The sequence below is a fragment of the Microcebus murinus genome, chromosome 26 (assembly GCF_040939455.1).
Source record: "Microcebus murinus isolate Inina chromosome 26, M.murinus_Inina_mat1.0, whole genome shotgun sequence".
NCBI classification, from domain to species: domain Eukaryota; kingdom Metazoa; phylum Chordata; class Mammalia; order Primates; family Cheirogaleidae; genus Microcebus; species Microcebus murinus.
Window position 1 is genome coordinate 9,956,703 of NC_134129.1, and position 23,817 is coordinate 9,980,519.

A 23,817-nucleotide genomic window follows, 5' to 3' on the forward strand; every position below is an offset into this window, starting at 1 on the left:
CAAGGTCAGGAGTTCAAAACCAGCCTGAGCAAGAGCGAGACCCCGTCTCTACTATAAATAGAAAGAAATTAATTGGCCAACTGATATATATATAAAAAATTAGCCGGGCATGGTGGCGCATGCCTGTAGTCCCAGCTACCCGGGAGGCTGAGGCAGAAGGATCGCTCGAGCCCAGGAGTTTGAGGTTGCTGTGAGCTAGGCTGACGCCACGGCACTCACTCTAGCCTGGGCAACAAAGCGAGACTTTGTCTCAAAAAAAAAAAAAAAAAAAAAAAAAAAAAAATTAAATTTTGCCCAGTCCTGAATGTATTATTCAAAGTTTGATCCTAAACAGAAATCCCTCCCTTTGGCCCATTTACAGCTTCTTTAGCCTGTTGGTAAGTCTTTTGATTTAATAGCAGACTGAGGCATTTCTAGTGCCATTACCTGTAGAGCCCAAATTGGTAGAGACAGTGGGGGAGCATTTACTGAGTTCTTAGTATTTGTCAGACACTTTTGCCTATTATCTCTTTAATCTTCACAATAACCCTCCAAAATAAGCATATCCTCCTGATTTAATAGATGAAGAATCTGTTAAGAGACACTAAATAATTTAACAAGGATTTTTAAGTTAAAGAAATGGCAAAACGTCCTGACTCCCAAATTTTTGGTTTTGCCATAATTCCATACCACATCATAAAAAAGTAAAATAATAGCTTCTGTATGTTGAGCACTATAGAAGATTTAATTTTCTGAAGATAATCCCATGATGTTAATATATGTACCCCATCCCATGGGTTCTTCTGACAATGTAAATGAAAATCCTCCTATCAAGAAGTGCTGTTCTGTGTTTCTTCTACTTGAATCTGGGCAAGAGCTTGAGGCTGTTTTAACCACTAGATCATAGCAGTATGATGCCTTGTGACTTTGGAGGCTATATTACATAAAGGAAGCAGCTTCCACTTGATGTTCTCTCAAGACACTCACCTAGCAACTGGGCTTGCTGTGAGGGAGCCTAAACTAGCCCTCACATGGAAAGTTCACATGAAGAAGTACTGAAGCCCCCACATGACAGCTAGCAACAACTCTAGACATAGGAGTTGATGATTTCTTCAGAAAATTCCAGCTTCTATCTTCAATCCTTCAGCTCAGGCAAAAGACATTGCAGAGCAGATACAAACCCTCCTCACTATGCCTCGCCTGAATTCTGGATCCACAGAATCCATGAGCATAGCTATCTCACATCGATAAATTTTAGAATAATTTTTTAGGTAGCCCTAGTAACTGGAATAAATATTATGTGCACAGCATCTTAAGAATTTTCCCATTTTGCAGACATGAAAACAGGCTCAAAGAAATTATGTGACTCACCTTGAACTACAGAGTTAGTATATAAAGGCACTGGGATTAAAATACAAATTGAGATTTTGCTTCCTAAATCTATGCCCCCCCTTACCATACTGGATTATCTTCTAAAATGTATACTTACCAGCCTACAAAAAGCAAAACCTCACATTTTAGTATGATATTAGATTTATGATATTTGATAAATCCAAGACCATTCTATATATGCAATCTGGTACATTAAACAACAAAAGAATATAATACACTTTTGAGAAACCATATTATTTCTAGGTCATTTACAGCTTGTACCCATTTTGAAATGCTAATTTATCAGTTTTCATTGGCTTCAGGTGTATTTTTGTGTAGTCACATTACATTAGAAAATATATATATGTGTATATTTTAATCTGAGGGGTTTTAGATTTCCCAAGAAATACAGCAATTAATATACTAATGTAGCAATGAAATAATATTATACTTTAACTATATTGAATAATTTGACTACATCAAAATTGATTTCAAACAAGTCCTTGCAAACAGATGTGCATGGTTGCCTATCCAGAAACCATTCTATCTTTATCCTTGCTCACAGAAATCTGGTTTTGTTTGATATTTACCATCTCCCTTTCATACTGAAGATAGACTGCTTCTAAAAATACATAAAATGAATTCTGCTAAGATTTTTGTCTTTCAGGAAAAAAAATGTTTAAAGAAAATTATATAATTCAGAGGAGGAACATTTAAAGTAATATTTTACAACAAAAGTTAAAATTTACTGCATAGATAGAATGCATAACTTATAAACTTTTGCATTCTAACCTCAATAATTATTACAAAAAACCCTTAATCCTATGTATTTTATTGCTTAAGACCTATTATTCTCCTGTACTAAGGATAGTTTATTGTAAACAGCTCTTCCTTTTAAAAATGAAATCAGTGAAACACTAGATAAACCCCAAAAGAATACTTTGTTCTGATTATTTCTTTTAAATATTCCCCTATAATATATCTTTTGCATTTCCTCTCTTAACTCAGTCAATTTAAAAATTTTTTAATTCTCTGTGGAAATAGGTCAATAATTTTTCTGGAAGATTAAATGTTGACCTTCTTTTCTTTACATGTGAAGGAATATATGTGCCCATCACTAGACTCTAAATCTTTGCTATGCCTTCTCAACTATAAAACACAGATTTTCTTATGCAGAACTTTTTCCTTAAGAGTAAATTAAGTATCATGATTGGTGCAAAAGATGTATAAGACTACTTTTAAGATGTTGTGCCTTTTAGAAGTAATTTAATAAATTCAAAAATGCCAGCTAACTTCCTGAGAAATTTTTGTCACTGATAGAATCTGGCTCACAATGAATGAAATGGCAGGCATTTTAAAATCAGACATATGTTTCTAATAACACTCCTGTGTTTGCAGTGCAGTGTTTTCACTGTAGATGAGGTACTCTGGTGACATCATCCTTTAAACTTTCTTTAGGTAAACCAGATGGCTGAGCTTGTATGCAGTAAGAATGTGGTTAAGCTGTCCAGAGAGAATAGTTTAATCATCTTTAAGAATGTCACTAATACCCAACATGTGTATTTTTAAATGGGTAATTATATTGAAAAGGCTGGTGTCCCCAAATCTGTTTCAAACACTTTTCATTTTTAAAGTAAGTGATAAAGATTGCAGGGTTTTTAAAAAACACACAAATGATAGTCTTTGAAAACTACAATTAAGATGTAAGATTTCTGTATACTAGCTAGTGATTTTGTTACCACACTACAAAATCAATAGTATTAAAATTTTTACCATACTTCAAATCAATAGCTATAGTTTATTTTTATGTCTAAAAATTAAAAGAGAAACTGCTAAAGAATTTGGAGATTTAAGAAAACAAATAGAAAAGTAGATAATAGGGGGAAAAGTAGGAAAGAAAAAGCAGAACTCAAACTTCTTTGTCCACTCATGAAATTTTAGAGGCTAGAGTTTTGACAAATAAATCTTGTCTCTATAGCTTTCATATGCATTCCACATACACAGTTTCATGGGAAGAGATTAGCTTTTTATGATGATGTAATGAGTCTAATTGAGGTTGGACCTAGAAGGATCAAAGTAAATTGAGTTGATCCAATGAAGAGGAAAAGTAAAAATATATTCTAAATTTGATACTTGAGATTTTTTATCTATGTAATTGCATTATAATAAATGCTTTGCCCTAGAACCTTCCTAATGAGCTTCCTCCCACCCTGAAATTGTTAAAATATTAGGAAGAAAGTCGAACAGAAGAAGATTCATATAGTTAGAAGAGGTTTGGTAAAGACAGTAAATCTTTTAATTGTCAATGATCAAAAAGTAATTTAACAGTATTTTAATTACAGGTTCGGAGCTAAAAATATGTTTTAATTTATATTTGTAAAGATTGGACTAGATTTTATTTTTCTGAGGGTGTTGTAAATCCCTGCTTTATCTTATATAAAATATAAAAGAATACTTAGAACATTTCAGTTGAATGATCTATCCTTAGATTCTAAAAGCTACCCAGAAGTTTAGAATATTATTTACTGGTCCTTAGGATACCTTCAATTTCATACTAACATTAAATCGTGTGTCATCTCACTGAATCATCTTGAGAAAGAAAACTAAAGGGAAGCTCAAAGTACCTTGATCATAAGAGGAGAAATTATCCTGATGATGATGTTGGAAGAAAGAATTACACATAAGTCTCTTGGCAACTCTCTCCTTTTATTTTGTCTACAGGAGGCATGTATTCTGAGCTGTTCTGTCTCATTTATAAGGGGTTGGGGAAAAGGCCTGATAAGTCCACTATGGAAATTTGCAATTCTCCCACTTATGGGGTGATTAAGTTTAATAACAAGATAGATTATTAACAAGCCAATCTAGTCTTTTAAACTCACCTTTTCCAATTAGTTATGAGAGAAATAAATGATATTTTGCTCTTTGACCTTTCACTTGGTTCCAAACTTAAGAAAAGAAGAATAGCATTATTTATGGTCTGCTAAAATTCTAAAATAAAGAATTCAATGTGTTTTTATATGAAATACATTCTACCTGAATTTTTCATTTTAGGCAATATATGAGATAAAACAATAAGAAACAAAATATTCAATTAGAATAATATTCCACCTAACCCAATGTCATACAGAGATATTAAAGGATATTTGCAAAGTTCTTTAAAATCAATTTAAATGAGATCAATTACTATCTTTATGATTATACGAAGGCATACATTTTCTACAAAACTTTCTAACCTGGAGTTTCTGGCCTCTAAAATGTTGCATGGATTGTCTATAGCAAATCCAGTATTGAATCAGGAAATAAGCTAGAGTTTTATTTATGGAAAGAATATTGACAAAAATATATATAAACATCCCCAAATAATGTCTTCCATGTTGCCCTTTCTCTCTGCTTACCTATTTCTGACATCGCATAAATACAATGGTGTAAGATTACATGAAGTCAATGAAAACAAAGGATCGAGTGAAAAATTCCAAATGGTTTTTATAGTCAAATGCAGGCAACACATACTATTTTCTAGTTCCTATTTAAAAATGGCAATAAAAATCTAAACCAAACCAGCCATACTTGGATCAGTAAGAAACAGGCTGACTCAAGAAGAAAGCTTCTTTTCTAAGCAATTAGAGTAAAACTATTTCTAAAAGCAACATGAGAAAACTTACTGTCAAGAACCAAATGAAATTAGGTAAAGATGAGCATATAAGGAAGTAAATAATAATAATAACAACAAATACTTATTGGGACTTACTCTATGCTAGGATATTTTGTCCTTTTCACCCTTAAAACTCTACATAGGAAATATTATTTTCACTTTACAGATAGGGAACTGAGGCTTAGGAAGTTGATTATGCATAGTTCAAGTTTATGCAACAAGCAAGAGGTTGAACCAGAATGCAAATCCTAGTCAGTTCAACTCCATATCCCAAACTCCAAAGTCAAAATGTATATTACAATGATAAAAACGAAAAACAAAACCTAGCGAAAAACAATTACATTTGTAAAAGTTCAGTTGTTGGTATATCAAAATCTGAACAGGAACAAATATAAATTAGAAAATCTATGTAAGTTATTTAGGAAAATTTCTGGCATGTAATAAGCATTAATAACACTTAGCTAATAATATTTTGCCCTGTAACATTTACTTACATGAAAATTAAAGGCATCTGACAACTAAGAGCTAAGGACTTCCATTATCTTAAACATTTTCATCAAGGTTACCAAGGTTACTTGTTCCCATTTGAGTTGTCCAATTAGCTAATTTTTAACATAAATGTGTCATACTAGTAAAATTTAGAATATTAGATGTACAATGTCAGTGGACATATTATGCAACCATTTATATATAAAAATTGTTTGGTTTTCCATTAGCAGTAATGAATTTACAGTAATCTACACAATCTTCAAGATTCCCTTTATATTATAATTTAAAAAATATATTTATAAGACAGTTGATAAGGATTCTGCATAGATGTAAAGGATTAACTCAGAAAGCTAAAGAGTTAAGTCTGGTTAGAAGTAAAATGTACCTTGAAACAAAACCAAATCTTCATGTACCTGGTTTTGACTTTTTAACAGAGTAGAACTATGTTTTTAGTTTTTAATATGCATACAAATCGCCTGAGAACCTTGATAAATGTAAATCGTGATTCATAAGGGACAGGGTGGGTCTGAGATTCTAAATGTCTGACAGGCTTCTTGGTAATGCCGGTGGTGGTTTTCCATGGACCACACTGTGAATGGCATGAAGTGAGCTTGCAGTTCCAGGTCATCCGCAGGAGATACTTACTAAGTTGTCTTCTAGCATCTCTTTTCTGGAAATATTCTGTTCTTCCTTCATCAACATTGGTAATGTGGCTGCCCCTATATTCACATTTACTCATCATATATAACTCAGGGATGAGCCCTGAACTCAACCAATCAATCCCTTTGTCAAATATTGGGAACTGAGACTCAGAAAGGGTTAATTTAGTATTTCTCAAATATTTCATGACTTTGCATAGTTGCAAGTGTTGACAATTTCCTACCTATGAGAGTAAAAAAGACAAAAACTGTTCTGTAATGAAAGAGAAAAATAATGCATGACATACGGAGAGTAGACATGAAAGATGATTCTTTAGTGTTTTTTCATTCTGATTATATTCCTGAGGCACAAGTATATTGTTGCCTTAATAAATTACCTTTCTGCCAAGCTGAGTAGGTTTCCATTTCCTACAACCTAAGGAGTACTAACTTTAAAGCATAATGTGATTTATCTCTGTACAGCTAAAAGCACATGAGATTGGGATCCATAATCACAGCCTCTTTTATGTGAAATGCTAAGAATCTGTGCTAAACAGGAATAAGTACGTATATAATGATATACACTATACATATGCAAATTATTCTAAAAAATTTTTGCATCAAATATATCATTTTAGTACATCTGTTGCTTTAGAATTTGGTTCTAAATAAATAAAGATAATCATTAAACTTACAGATGTGCAGTGATAGAAAAATCTATTAAGTGACATATCAAAGTGAATATCATATTTCCATAAGTTAGGAACATTGTCTTTATAAAATGTATGCATTTTTCTTTGAGAAGCTTAGTTAATTACAACGATGAAAGACCTTACATTAAATGTATTTGTTGATTGCTATCTAAGGCACCAGAACTTTGATGAAGGTATTTATAATTACACTGGTGCTTAAATTATTATTCATAGTATCTATTCATTTTTTTTTATTGCTTAAAAGTTTAGCCTGATTAATCAAAATGTTGACAAATAAGCAATGCCATAAAAACGTCTTCAGTTTTTGAGCTCTAGCCAAATCAGCTTCCTGTAAACATCCAATGATGAATTTTATAACTAAATAGCTAATAAACCATCTAACCTTAAATTTTAAAATGAATTCATAAATGTGTAGCAATCAGATCATTTCAGTAACACAGGTGTTACAAGCTATCACAGAAACTAGGATATGAACAAAATATCAGACTATTTATTCCTCAAATATTTATACTAACTGCCATGCAAGCTAAAAGTATTTTTATTAATCTTAAACAACTGATTACATTGTTTGAGTAAATCACCAATATTAAATTCCAGAAGGAAGTTTATAATACATGATTGGCTTTGAGAAGTAGTAATTATGGGCTGGTATTCAGGTAAATTTGCAGTCAGAATTTACCTCATAGAGTTAACCCATAAAAATGTAAGTAATAAATTTACAGAAAAGTTGTTGGAGATTGGTAGTGCTTCCAGAGATCCTCAAAAAGCAAATGCGAATCTTCTCTAGAGGAGCATAACTTCATCCTGGAACTCAATTCCCATGGATAATTTTCCACCAAAACATGAGCAGCTCTAAGAAAAAAATTAAAAAGTACTTGAGTAAATAAAACATCATTTGTAAGAACCAGAAAAAAAAATTAGACAGCAGAAATAGGCCATAAATTCATCATATGTATATATTATTAGAATAAAAAATAATTATGCCGGTTAAAACTTAACGAAACACAAGGTTAAATCTATCTTTGGGTAACTGAAGAGTATTTAAAAAAACAAGCAGCTTTGATAAAAAAAGAGAATTTACAGAAACTAAAAATATAAAAATTGAAAGTACAAAATGGAGAATAGATGAGAAGCAATTATAGCACGTATAACATAGAGGAAAAACATGTAGAAACTACAGAAACAGAGGTTGAGAGATGATAAAATTAACTAAGAAAGTCTAACATAGTTTTATTTAGTGGACCAGATAGAATAGAATATATTAAAAAAGAAAAAAGAATGGCTGAGAATATTCCATAACTAATAAAAGATGTCAAACCAAGCAGTTCAATCTATCATTGATAATTTGATCAGGTCCCATTTATTTATTTTTGTTGTTGTTGTGATTGTCTTTGGGGTCTTCTTCATAAATTCTTTCCCAAGCCCATATCTATAAGAATTTTTCCAACATTTTCTTCTAGAGTTCTTATACTTTCGTGCCTTAGGTTTAAATCTGTTATTCACCATGAGTTGATTTTTGTGAGAGGTGAGAGTGGCAGATCCTGTTTCAGTCTTCTACATGTGGCTATCCAACTTTCCCAGCACCATTTACTGAATAAGGATTCTTTTCCTCAGTGTATTTTTGTCTGCTTTGTCAAAGACTAGATGGCTATGTGTGAGGATGGTTTTATATCTAGGTTATCAGTTCTGTTCCATTGGTCTATGCCTCTGTTCTTCTGCCAATACAATGCTGTTTTAGTTGCTATAGCCTTGTAGTATAGCTTGAAGTCTGATAAATTGATGCCTCCCAATTTGTTCTTTTTGCTTAAGATTGCTTTTACTATATGGGGTCTTCTCTGGTTCCATATGAAGTGTAGAATTATTTTTTCTAGATCTGTGAAAAATGATGTTGGTATTTTAATAGGTATTGCATTGAATCTGTAGACCACTTTGGGTAGTATAGACATTTTAACAATCTTGATCCTGCCGACCCATGAGCATGGTATGGCTTTCCACCGATTTATGTCTTCTGCTATTTCCTTCCTCAGTGTTTCATAATTCTCCCTGTAGAGGTCTTTCACCTTCTTAGTTAAACATATTACTAGGTATTTTATTTTCTTTGTTGCTATTGTGAAGGGTAGTGAGTCTTTGACAGCCAAGAAAACTATCATGAGAGCAAACAGACAACCTACAGAATGGGAGAAAATATTTTCATATTACACATCTGATAAAGAACTGATAACTATAATCTATATAGAACTCAGGAAAATCAGCAAGAAAACATCAGACAACCCCATTATAAAGTGGGCAAAGGACATGAAAAGAAACTTTTCAAAAGAAGACAGACTAATGGCCAGAAAACATATGAAAAAATGCTCAACATCTCTAATCATCAGGGAAATGCAAATCAAAACCACAATGAGATATCACTTAACTCCAGCGAAAATGGCTTTTATCAAAAAGTCCCAAAACAATAAATGTTGGCACATATGTAGAGAGGTAGGAACATTCATACACTGCTGGTGGGATTGCAAAGTAGTACAACCTCTGTAGAAAGTAACATGGAGAAAGAGCTACAAGTAGAACTACCATTTGATCCAGCAACCCTATTACTGGGCATCAACCCAAAGGAAAGAAAGACATTCTATAAAAAAGACATCTGCACCACAATGTTTATAACAGTACAATTCACAATTGCAAAGATGTGGAAACAACTCAAGTGCCCATCATGACCAGATTAATAAAATGTGGTATATGCATACCATGGAGTTCTACTCAGCCACAAAAAAATGGTGATCTAGCACCTCTTGTATTATCCTGTATAGAGGTTGAGCCCATTCTATTAAGTAAAATATAACAAGAATGGAAAAACAAGCACCCCTTGTACTCACCATCAAATTCATATTAACTAACCAACACTTAAATCCACATATAGTAGTAATATTCATCGGGTGTCAGGCAGTGGGGCCAGAGGGGATGGGTATATTCACACCTAATGGGTGTGGTGCACACGGTCTGTGGGATGGACACACGTGAAGCTCTGGCTCAGGTGGGGCAAAGGCAATATATGTAACCTAAACATTTGTACCCCTGTAAAATGCTGAAATAAAAAAAAATCTATCATTTCTAGAGTTAAAAGAAATCCACATACAAAAACATCTTAAACTGCAAAATGTCAAATAAAAACAAAATGTTAAAATGTGAGGGAGAAAGACAGAATATGTTCACAGTATTAAAAGATGGACAGCTAATATTTTAGAAATAAAAATGGTAGATAATTTCAAAAAAGATAATGCCAAATCTTACAGACAATAGAAAAAGTGGAAATCCTTCAAGTTCATTCTACTACTTCTGGATATACCTAACATTAAAATCAGAAAAATGCATTATAATAAAGGAAAATTACAGACACAGTTCACTCATAAATATAGATGCAATATTCTAAACAACATTTTAGTAAGTTGAATCCAAATTTATTTTTCAAATGATATACCTTGGTGAAAATTATATCCCAGTTATGTGAGAATTGGTCACTATTTTCAAATTCACACTTTTGATCTAACAAATCAACAGATTCAAAGAGGAAAAACTTAGCTTGAAAAGAAATGTTTGTTAAATGTAGTACTCCTTCACGATAAATATTACTGGTAAATAATGAATACAAATGAGCATCTTTAACCTTATAAAAAAGATATACTTTGGGTCAATACCGTCCTGAAACAGAAGGATTAAAAGAGGTCCTTTATAATTAGGACTAAGACAAGGATGTACAATACCAGCACTTTTATGTGATGTTGTATTAGAAGTCTTAGCAAGTGCCATAAGACAAGAAAAAAAATGGAGATATAAAGATGTAAAGTAGAAAAGATGTAATTATTTACATAAAAAAACAAAGTCTATAAATTATAATTTAGTACATTGGCTAAATATAAAATTTAGTATTTAATTAAGTATTAATACAAAATGTATAAGTTACATTTCTAATTACCAATAACAAACATCCTAAAAGCACAAACAGATATCATAATTTACAGTATTACCATGGAATATCAGGTATCTTTCGAAATGTTCAAGACTAGTTAGTAATGGGAAATTTTTAAAAGCTTTATTAAAGATATTAAAGAATACCTAAATATATTTATTAAGTGATATACCATGTTTATGGCTACAAAGATTTAGTATTGAAAAATAGTATATTTCATGATAATGTCATGTCCAAAACAGTTCCACTATATTACAAGGTTATTCATGATCCATGATAAGATTATTTACAATTTTGTATGAAGAAGTAAAGGGCCAACAATGGCCAGAAGGAACAGATGAAAAGGCTTGTTCAATCAGCTATCAGGAATTATTATAAAGCTAAAATAAACAAGACAGTGTAGAACTAGTGTGGGGATAAACAAAGTGACACCTGAAGTAGAATAGAAAACTCAGAGACATAGCCACACATGTTGATTTTTGAAAGAAGTGACATTTCAGATCATTTGAGAAAGTAATCATTATTTTGGGGGAAAATGGCTATCTATATGGAAAGAAGATGAATTTGAAGCACACTACACTATATATAAACTTAAATTTAAGTAATTAAATTGCAGAGAAATGAAAGATAAATGTAAAAATGAAATGTTTTAAATGAGTAGTTAAAACTCCTATTTGAAAAGGGTTTAGGTGTATGAAAAAGTTTCTTAAAAACACATTTTAAAGAAAACTTGATCATAATAAAAAGCTCTATAATTTAAGACCTATACGTTTGAGTATATCAAAATTAAGGGCTGTTTTTAATCAAAAGACATATTTAAGCAAGTGAAAAATATTATAAACTGGGAGAAAATATTTGCAATACATATAACCAACAAATTATTGAGATGTTATAAAATCTTTCTACAAATCAATATGAAAAAAACTCTTAAAAGATACAAAACATGGTCAAAAGACATAAAGAAACTTTTCACAGAAGAGAAAATTCATACGGCCCATAAAAATATTAGTAGTGATTCCCAGAGATGTAAAACATGACCATTGTGAATACCATTTTATGTTCACTTAATAACAAAAATAAAAATGAATGACCACTCTAAGGGAAGGAAATAGACATCAATCTAAATTTTACATAGAGCGAGAGGTTTATTTTGAGGCTCTTACTCTAAGAAGAATAAATAATAATAACAAATTAGTTGAAACATTTAATATTTATTTTGAATGAGCAATAAATTACAATTTTTAAAAAGGTGATAATACCACTAAGCCAAAATAAAAAGAAAAACACTTTTTAAAAGTTCCTTTTGAACATACCTATATAACACTATTTTCCTAAATATTTTGGCTACATACTTTTTTTATGTTTTTCATATAACAACAATTTTGAATTTTTTAGTAAATAGAATAGAAAGATTATTCTAATATTTAAAGAAGGATTGAAATTTTTTAATATTGATAGTGTAGAAAAATTTCAGCTTCATAACTTATTGTTAGTAATGCCATGTAGATTTTTTGGAAAATTTTTTGTAGAATTTGAAAAATTCTGAATTTATTTCATATATGAGCTATGAGATTTTAGAGCATTTAAAGCTTTCTTGTGCAAGGAAATATATAAAAAATGGTGAACTCATTAACTAGACTATTTTTGATAGCCTCATTGTGTAGTATATTTTATGGTATATTGATCTATGTTAGTATTTGGGGTCACATCAGCAGGAAAAGAACATATATATGTGTGTGTGTTTTTATATAAGCAACGGCATTTGGGACTTACAGAACAGGATGCATAAGATATACTCCCATATGTTGAGAGGCATAAAACGTGAGACGTGAAGACACTGGTGTACTTATTTGTAGAATGTCCACCGGTGTATGCCCTACAATGCACAGTCTAATAGATTCTATTACTTTTACAAATTGCGTATTTATATTTTATATGTGAATCACTGAGTATATACCTGACAAGAGGAAGCTTTTGTTCTGACTAAGCATCCTCCGCTTACAATTTTAAACTTCATCAATTGAAAGAATTTTTCACTCTCATATATTTCAAAACTCATTTCTATATTCATACATTTCAAAACCTATTTATTCTCCACTCACATATATTTTTGGTACCAGGTATTGGAGGACAAGTTCATATGGCAGGTCAGTCTCAGGTCCATAAGTTCTGCATCATGATGCCGAGTGAGTCAGCGCAATGTGCAGCGGGAGGACATCTGGAAAGCATTCCTACACCAACATGGCAAACAATAATTAAGTATCCAGCAAAATGACTCTGTAACCACATAAACATACTCCTCTGCACCTACGTATCACCTTAGTTAATCCCACAAAATTCCAATGACCTCTCTGTTATTATGCGTCAGGTAGGGAAATATGACTGAGAAAAACTTAATCAATTGCAGCCAAAATACCTTATATTGCAAAGGTAACCAAAACATATGGCCAATGACTATATTTCTAGGGCCCTTCCAAGGGCCTTGCAACTTGCAAGAGAAACATCTAAAATTGGAAAATAAAGAAGTTGAAAGTTAAAAAGAAAAAAATGTTTAAAGTTATAAAAGTAGCCAAATTCTTTTCAAAGAAAAATGGTATAGCTGCAGAATATTAGACAAAATACACTTTAAAGTCAAAAGGTACAGTTAAGATAGTGACTTCAGGCCGGGCGCAATGGCTTACGCCTATAATCCTAGCTCTCTGAGAGGCTGAGACGGGAGGATCGCTCAAGGTCAGGAGTTCGAAACCAGCCGGAGGCAAGAGCAAGACCCCGTGTCTACTAAAAATAGAAAGAAATTAATTGGCCAACTAAAAATATATAGAAAAAATTCGCCAGGCATGGTGGCACATGCCTGTAGTCCCAGCTACTTGGGAGGCTGAGGCAGGAGGATTGCTTGAGCCCAGGAGTCTGAGGTTGCTCTGAGCCACGGCACTCTAGCCAGGGTGACAGAGTGAGACTCTGTCTCAAAAAAAAAAAAAAAAAAAAAATAGTGACTTCAGAAAGATAAAATTTACAATTCCCCAGAAACATATAATCATTTTAATTTTTGTATTCAGGTAATAATAAATCTTAAAAAAATAATATGAAAAAAAGACAAATACCCAACGAGGCAACTAGAATTTTCTTATAACATCTCTATTGAGATATAATTCACATAACATAAAATTCATCTGTCTAAAGTGTACAATCTAGAGGTTTTAATGTTCATAGAATTATATGAACATAACCTCCATATAATTTCAAAATATTTTTATCACTCTCAAAAAACCTGTACACATTAGAGGGCACTCTCAATTTCTCCCTTCTCTCAGCCTTTGGCAACCATTAATCTACTTTCTCTTTCTATAAGTTTACCTATTCTGGACATTTCTTGTAAAAGAAATGATAAAACGTGGTCTTTTGTGATTGGTTTCCTTTGCATAACACCATATTTTTGAAGTTCATCCTTATTGTAGCACTTATAGTATTTCATTCCTTTTCATGGCTGAATAAAAAAATATACCATATTTTGTTTATCCATTTATCAGTTAATAGACATTTGGTCTGTTTGCAATAGACATTTGGTCTGTTTTTGACTATTATGAATAATGTTGCTGTGGACATTTTTGTGCAAATTTTTATATGGATTTGTTTTCAGTCATCTGGGGATATGCTTGGGAGAGGAATTGTCCCATCATTTGTTAGCTTTATGTTTAACATTTGGGGAACTACCAAACTGTCTTCCACAGTGCCTGCACCTTTTACAATCCCACAGGCAAGGTTGCATGGTTCCAAAGTCTCCACATCCTTGCCAGAACTTGGTATTGTCTGTCGTTTCTGTTTTAGCCATCCTAGTTAATGTGAAGTGGTATCTCACTGTGGTGTTGATTCACATTTCCCTAATAGCTATTGGTATTGATCATCTTTTCATGAGCTTATTTGCCACTTGTGCCTCTTCTATAGAGAAATGTCTGTTCAATTTTTATCCATGAATTTGGTTATTTGACTTTTTCTGGATGGGTTTTAATAGTTACTTATATATTCTTCATACAAATCTTTTATAATTTGCAAATTTTTTCTCCATTCTCTGGTAGTCCTTTCACCTTTTTGATGATGTACATTAAAGCACAAACATTTTTATTTTTGATTAGGTTCAATTTATTTTTTCTTTAGTTGTGTGTACTTTATCATAAATAAGAAACCATTGACTAACCCAAGGTCATGAAAATTTACTTTTATATTTTCTTCTAAGAGTTTTATATATTTGTCTTTTAAATTTATATCTTTTATACATTTTTAGTCTTTGTATATAATATGCAATAGAGGAACAAATGTCTTTTCCATGTGGATATCTAGTTTTCCCAGCACCATTCATAGAAAGAGTTCCATCGCCATTAAGTTGACATGACAACCATGAAAACCAATTCAGTGTAAATATAAAGGTTTATTCTTGGAATCTCAATTCTATTCAATTGATATTTACATCCCATCCTTCTGCCAGTATCACACTGTATTGATAACTAGCTTTGTATAATAGTAAATTTTAAAATTGAGAAGTATAAGTCCTTCAACTTTTTTCTTTTTAAAATTTGTTTTGGTTAGCAAACCAGAAATTTCCACATGAATATTAGAAACAGCTTGTCAAAATCTACAAAACAAATTGCTGGGATTTTGATAGGAATTTAACTGAATTTTTAGATCAATTTGGGATTGAATTTTAGATCAATCTTAGCTATATATGTACAAGTTTATAATTCTTGGGCATTGTTTAAATGTGTGTTTGCTTTATAATTATTCCTTAAACTATACATTTTGGGATTCTTGTGCAAGTGTGATGTATCTGATAATTTTAAAATGTGTAAAAATAACGTGTGGGGTAGCATTAGTTGGGAAAAGTCTCTTAGAAAGGAGAATGTATGCAATTGCTAGTTGAATGAGTGAGGCAATCTGTTTCAACAGATAAGCATTTATTTAATGAACTGACTTGAATGACTACGAGGAGAGACATGATATAGAAAATGGGCTGTTTTCAGGGCCATGTGGAAACTGGAGGTGGAGGAGCCTGAGTGCTATGGTTAACTATCTGCACGTTATATGTCTCATGTTTCATTCTTCCTCCTTTTGAAAGAATGGGTTATCTAGTAGATGTTCGATATATATTGGAATGAATACCAAATTTGCACACAGAGCTCCATTGTATACCTACTTCCTATTATCTAATCCTTTTTATCTATAGCCAGGCTAGATGGACAGGATTATCTGAAACCCTTTTTAAAATTGTTTTAATTAAAGCTGGTCCCTTAGTTAAGTAAATATGTCCTTCATGCCACAAAGTGACCTCCTGCCAAAAGCATTCTATTCAACTGAGAAAAAGACGGATGACATGTCTTTCTCCTGAAGGTAGTGCTCATGTACACTGGCATGAGCACCACAAATCCAGTTCTATTAAAAGTAATGAAGTAGGAATGTCAGTACAATTATCTGCAAACGGTTTGTGTCTGTTCAGGCTTTTTCACAGTTCAGGGTAATAACTGCTGTAGGCTTATGAAATTTCTGGGCAGCAAAGCCTAACTGCAGTGTTTCTGTGGATGTTAACTCATAATTGATATTTTTTTCTTCAGATACCCAAAGGGCCTTCCTGGAAGATAATTCTGGTCTCAAAATCAGTTACTAGCAGTGAATTAGAGAGTGTTCAGTTCATAGTATTTAGACAAAGACTATGTGTATGTATATACTTTTTGTTTATACTGTAGTGGTGTCAGTCATGAAGTTGGGAACAGGCTGGCCCATTTTTACTTATTGTATGATTTGAAGCAAATTACTTAGATTCTCCTTGCCCCAGATGCCTCAAAAATAACAATGAAAAAAGATATTATCTAACTCTTAGGATTATTCTATCAACCATATGTGAATACTGAATAAGATCAAACTTATACAACATTTAGCCTAACATTGAGCATATGGTGTTGAATAAATGCTAGTTATTAGTAATAGTAAAAATAAAGAAAATATTTACAGAATTTTATTCCATGCATATCTGAATTTAATTTTATCAATAATAACTTTATAAATATCATTCTTTTCTTTGAAAACCTTCTATTACATAGGCAAACCAAGGTTGCAGAATCCGTGCAAGAGGTGAATTGTAGGCAGATTTCTAAGATAGCCTGTAATGATTCTAGCCTCCTGTTATTCACGTCCTTTTCTGATCCTCTCCACGTGCATGTGGGATGAACCTAGTAACCTATTTCTAATGGGTTGAATCAGCAAAGGTAATGGCATGGTACTACCAAGATTAAGTTAAAATGTGACTGCTGTCTTCTAGCAGGTCTCTTTCTTGTCTTCTTGTTTGTTTTCTCTGATGAGGCAAACTGCCGCACTCTGAGGTACTCTATAGAAGAGCCCAAGTGGCAAGAAATCGAGGGCATTCTCTGACCAACAGCCAGGAAATAACTGAGGCCCTCAGAGAAACTGACACCTTCAATCTAACAACCATGAGCAACTGAATCTGTCAACAACAATGTGAGTGCACTTGGAAGGCAACCCTTCCCCAGTTGAACCTTACTTTGACCACAGTCCTGGATGACATCTTGATTGCAACTTGAACCAGAACTCTCAGCCTAGTCTCACTTGGATTCCTGACCTACTGTACTGTGAGTTATTTTTTTAAGCCACTAAGTTTTGGGGAAATTTCTTATGCAGCAATAAATATCAGGAGCAAGGACTTGAAATCTGAGCCATGTTTTCCGGTATACCAAATAATCTCTAAAAGGGAATTAGGAAACATCAGTTAAGACCTTTATGTGTAAACTCCAAATGCAACTGTTTTGTAGAAGAGATTATACTTACTTTGTTATTTTTTAAATCTAAGCCTTGCTTCTATTCTTTTCTTATAAAAATGAATCCAAACAATAATTATTTTATAAACTGTCTTTGTACCCAACTGATGTATTTATGATATTAAAAATGACTACTTTTATGAGTTTAAAGGCTTTATAAAGATTTATATATGATTTTATGGAGGGAAATTGGCAATAAAAAAGGATAACAATAGGATATTAGGCAATAAGCTCTCAAGTCCAGAAACAAAGTAATTTATCTTTGTAGACTTAGTAGTTCACACAGAATCTAGCACACAGCACGCACCACAGATTTGTTTTTCTTGCTGAATGAAAACAATTGATTTTTTTTTTTTTAAAGAACTAAGTAAATAGAGTGCAGATTTTAGAGCCAGGCAGATTTTATTTCAAATGCTGCCTCTGCCCACTACTAGCTGTGACCTCAGGCAAGCCACTTATTTCCTTAGAAAGCAGAAGTTTCAGCCAGATTTCATCCAGTAGAAAGAAAATAGTAAGCAAGCATGTTGAGAGGGACACAATCCTTATGGACATTAAAACAGTGTAATGATAGCAATTTGCAATCGATGTGCATAGAAAAACAATATGCAGATAGGTCAGTGACTCAAAATTGAATGTCTAATTAGTCAATCTAATTAAAGAATAGTAAATATGGAATTTCAAATCATTTAGGGAAACAGGACATTTGGGTAAAAGTGTTTAAATAACAGGACGTTTACAAAAATTAAAAAACATGGAACACTTAAGAGACATGAATTACTATATTAAAATTCTCTAAATAACCTAACAAATTTATTAACATATTAATATTAAAATAGTAAATTCATGCAAACAAGACCACTAACCTGTGAAAACTATGTTCAAAGGATATAAAGCATAAATTCATAGGAAAATATACATGATTTGCCTAGTATATACATGAAAAAAACACAAATTACCTCTTTTTTTTTAAGGCACATTCATGAAAGGTATTATAACATAGAGCAGTGACACAATTGCTTATTTGTTAGACTGCCAAAGAAGGAAAGTAATGATAGTATCTAATGTTAGCCATGGTGGGGGGAAACAAACTCTTATAAACTCTGTGAGAGAAGACAATGAATAAACCTTTATTGAGAGAAATTTGCCACTGTCAAAATTAAGAGTCCACACACCCACTCTTCTAGAAAATTTTGAGAAGATGCTTATAGTGGCATACTATTGAATCTTTGAAAATCACATCATAAAAAGAGACACAGAAACTAGGAGAGCAAAACCAAAACCTCACAGCTAGCAAATACAACGAAAATGGATAATAAAGTATCTCCATGGGCTCTGAAATACAAGCAGATGGGGACAAACCACCAATAGCTATAAACCTATATTGTAAAGCATCTACAGGAGAGATAAGAATGAAGCAATTGGGCATCTGAATGACCTGAAAAGAGAACTCTAAAGTTCCAACAGAGTCTCACCAGAAAACATAGTTACTGAAAGTGAAACCTGGTAAGACACCACAGATGTGCATTGAGTGAAGTCCATGTTATTATAAAGTCCACAAAGCAAACAACATGATTTCTTCAACAATAACAAAAATGCAAAGGGAAAAAAAAGAGATAGCAAGATGTCTAGGAAGCATTATATCTGATTCCTGACTCAACCAAACTGTAAAACAATTGACAATAGAAAATATGAACACTAAGTATTTGAGGATTTTAAAAGAATTATTTTAATAGTTAATATAATTCAGTTATAATAATGTCACAGTTATGTTTAGATTAAAAGTCATCTCTTAGAGAGACATGTTGAAATATGTATGGATAAAATGATATGATTTGCTTCATAAAAAGCAATGCTAATCATAAAGATGATATTCTTCAAAATAAAATGGAAAACGAAGAAGTGAATGGGGATATAGAAGAAGCAACACTTGCCATTCATTGATAATGATGGAAGGTAGATTTTAAGTACATGTGAGTTTTGTACTATTCTGTCTATTTTAGTATATGTTTAAATTTTACATTATAAGTTTAAACTGCACATACCTTTGACTTGGTGATTTTACTTCCTAGAGTTTACAGATACACTAACATTGTGAAACATAGATGTAAAAAGCACAGGAAAAAATCTACAACTAACTTAAATGAGAGATTGAATCTGGTTGAAAAACATACAACTGTTATAAAGAATGATGGAAATACGTATGCATCACATAGGAAGCTGTCTGTGGACTATTCATAATGTAGAAAATAAAAGCAGGATGCAGAAAACCATTTCTCCTAAGTAATCTGTATACAGCAGTCTCTCCTTATCTGTGGTTTCACTTTCTGCAGTTTCAGTTACCTACAGTCAACTGTCATCCAAAAACATTAAATGGAAAATTCCAGAAATAAGAAATTCATACTTTTTAAAATTGCATGCTGTTGTGAGTAGCGTGATGAAATCTCGTGGTGTCCCCCTCTGTCCCGTGCAGGATGTGAGTCATCTTTTTGTCCAGTATATCTACATCATACAGTATGTATGTGTATGAAAAAATATAGCATATAGAGAAGGTTTAGTTCTATCTGCAGTTTCAGGCTTCCACTAAGGGTCTTGGAATGTATCCCCCATGGATAAGAGGGGGCTACTGTATATAAATTTAGGTCAGTGAGAAATATATAAGCATATAAATGTATGTATTTATGCATGTAAATCTGCATCTACATGTGTATGTACACACACAAGCACACATACACATCGGCAAATCCCTAGAAAGTTTTTGGAAGAATATGAACCAAATTGATAGCAGTGGCATGTTTTATAACATTTTTTTGTTTTCTTTTCATTATTGCTTATCCATTCACTCATTCATTTAACAAATATTTAACATCTGCTATGTGCCATGTACTATTATACGTACTGGGAATACACTAATTAAAAACACAAATACAGGTCACTATCCTCCTGAAAATATAACCTCGAGAGATAGATAATATGCTAGCTAGATAAATAAATAAGAATTATAGTGTGTCAAGAGAAAAACCAAGACAAGGAGTGGGAGGGGGTGATTGCTGAATTTTTAGATATAATAGCCAGGGAAAGCCACATTGAGATTGTGACTTCTAAGTAGATACCTGAAAGAAGTTTGGGAAATGAGCATGGAGACTTTTTTGGGAAGGAGCTATGAGGCAGAGGGAAGAGCAATTGCAAGGTCCTGTAGCAGGATCATACCTTCAGAATTTGAGGAACAACTTCAAGAACAGTGTGGCTGAGAGGAATGAGGGGAAGAAGCATAGAAGATGAATTCAAGAGGAAACTGGGCACATAGGGTCTTGTAGAACTTAGTATGCATTTAGTATTTTACACTGAGTGAGATGGGAAAAGTCGTGAGATGTTTCTTGTTATTTTTGGAATACTAGCTTCGGAGATTTTTCTTTTGAAGTTTTGTTCTGATTTATAAAAAGTTTGTACTGTTTTTTCATATGAAAATATAAAAAGATAACTGCAGTTGTCTTCATTTAATTTGAAAGTCTTACCATTTCCAAAAAAAAAGGAAAGCATGGCCACCAATTGTCAGTAATCTGTCTGAGAACCAATTAAATCAAACTGAGTCATTTTTAAATACTTATGTGTTACCTCTAATAATCTTCACTATTCTTCCTTGTAACCACTTGCTGAAACTCATCTCTTCACGCCCCTCTACACCTAATTATACTCTTCCTGTTTGCGCCTCATAATTCGAGATAACAGAAATACCTGTGTGTGAGCAAAAGATGTTGCTTAGATGAACAGAATTTCATTTTACCAACAAGCGATTTTTGTTGCACCACCAAGTACTTATAGTCTATAAAAGAAGTATGTCATGCTAGTCACTTTTCTAATGTGTTACCTGAACAGAGTTACATCTCACTGAAGTCTTTCAGTAAGATGCGATGGCCTCCTCAAGAGGGAAGTGAAATCACATGTGATCATCTCTCTCTAATAAAGTAGAGCACTGGTTTAATGGCCACCTGGCAGTGTGTTTGCCATATAGCCCTTGGGAAACCTTATCTAGTGCTGATTCCTACTTAAGTAGTTAAGTGGTGCTGTAGACAGCTTTTATTCATGAATCCAGAAAGAAAAAGATTTGTGTTATCAGGTTTTAATTGAACCATACTGTACTATCTTTTGACTAAGTGCCTCACTACCATTTTCATTATTACAACCTTGAGAGGAAACTCTTCTGATAACTGCAGGCTGGTAATGAGAAAGCATGCTGTGCTGTAGCTAAATGACAGCTGATATTTTCGCCCACAATAATATATAATCCATGAACTGATTAGAATTAAATGGAATTGTCCTGTTTTAAGTAGTGCAAGAGGAGGCCCTGATGCAAACTTGCAATTCAGTGTTGAAATATAGAGACCTGTCACTCTGTCCTTATGTTTGTAGAAATGGCATTATTATTTATCTCTTCTCACCTCTGTCAAAAAAAAGAAAACAATAATTTTAACCAATGTACTGCTCTATCACTCAGGAATTATGTTTGACTGCATACAACAGAAAAGTCCTAAATAACGGCTACTAAAATAAGAGTGAGATCTATTTTCTTTCAGATTAAAGAGGTCTGGCAGTGGACAGTTCAGGGATATATTGAACCTGCACAGTCAGCAGGGACCTCTGCTCCTTCGATGTCTCTGTTCTGCCATCCTTAGCAGACAGTTTTCATTGTCAAGCGTTGTGTAATGGTCCAAGATGGCTGCTAGAGTTCTAACCATCACAGCCGTATTCCAACAAAAATAAGGAAGAAGGGGAAGAGGAGTAAAGGACTCACCACCAGCAGAGGCAGCCTCCTTCAGGGAGACTTTCTAGAAGCAGTATCAAAGGTTTCTACCTACATCTAGCTGGCCTCCTTTTACTACAAGAAAGGATAGTTTACATCAGGTTTTATCTGGGCAAATTACAATGTTAACATAATAGGAGGATTTTATTAGTAATAATAGTCATAGTTTACTTTGCTAACCTCTGCAAATATTGAAAATGATGGCTGGGTAGGTAACATGACATGCAGTTCTTTATTCACTAGAGTGAGTTTATTCTGTCACTTCTCTCCAAAACATCTTAACTATAAAGGACAGCATGACTGAGAACCTGCTGATTGAAGACTAGATTTAGAGATCAGTGTATCATGGGCTTAGTGATGGATCTCTAAATGTTCTTTTCTTTATTGAATTTCCTTCTTTTATATCCTATCATTTATTCTCCCAAGTAACATTTTATTTATGCTTTCTTTGAGGAGACTCAAAATGAAGGTTAGTTTACTAAAGCTTTTGCTAATCCTGTTGTTAAGAAATGTGTTTAAATTAGTTTAGTCTTTGTGAACTTACATGACACTCAGGAACCACCTCCTCCTGACAAACATACATATACATAATATCTCAACGAACAGAAGTTTATCAGGATAGTTTGGGAAGCATTGACTTAAGTCTTAGAGTAACTTCCTTGTGCTTCATTGTCGTGAAAGTGTTGTCACCAGAAAGATCATTTTGAATACATGATGACTTTTTCTACACTTTTTGTCTAAGAGGTATAATATAAACACCAATTTACTGGGGAACCATTAAGCTTACTTTGAGATCAGTAGATCAATCTTTTTTTCTTTTCTTTTGAAGAACTACAAAATGGAAATAGTTATCCAGTAGTTATCTTCATCTATACTCCTTTGTATCTCATTTATTTATTTTTATTTCAGCATATTATGGGGGTACAAATGTATAGGTTACATATATTGCCTTTGCCCCACCCAAGTTAGAGTTTCCAGTGTGTCCATTCCCCAGACAGTGAGCACCGCACCCATTAGGAGTGAATATACCCATCCCATTCTCCCCCCTCTCACCTGCCTCACACCCAATGAATGTTTCTACTACCGTGTTTCCCCCAAAATAAGACCTACCCACAAAATAAGCCCTAGCAGGCTTCTAAGGATTTGTGTATTATAAGCCCTACCCCGAAAATAAGACCCAGTGATAGGCGTGGCTACACAGCGTATCTGCACAACCCATGCATTTTGTCGCAGAGCGGTAAAGAAGATGAGCAGCCCTTCTCATCTGCCCCATGAGAGTTCTATTGCTCTACATGAGAGATTGGGGCCAATGGTTCTAAAGGAAATAGAGTCACAAGAAATTCAGGATGGATTTCGAGGTTTGGAGAGTTATGATGATATTCCAGAAGACGACAACTT

General features: G+C 33.1%; 1 protein-coding gene across 1 annotated transcript in view; it reads right to left on the bottom strand.

The window, feature by feature from the left end:
- Window positions 1–12,276: 12,276 nt before the first annotated feature.
- ADGRL3 (adhesion G protein-coupled receptor L3) overlaps window positions 12,277–23,817 on the bottom strand; it is a 780,724-nt gene continuing 769,183 nt past the window's right edge. Inside the window, exon 25 of the mRNA XM_075997934.1 lies at window positions 12,277–13,034. Within this exon, the coding sequence (XP_075854049.1) occupies window positions 12,958–13,034 (77 nt within the window). The 3' untranslated portion in view covers window positions 12,277–12,957. The remainder of the gene's footprint in view (window positions 13,035–23,817) is intronic.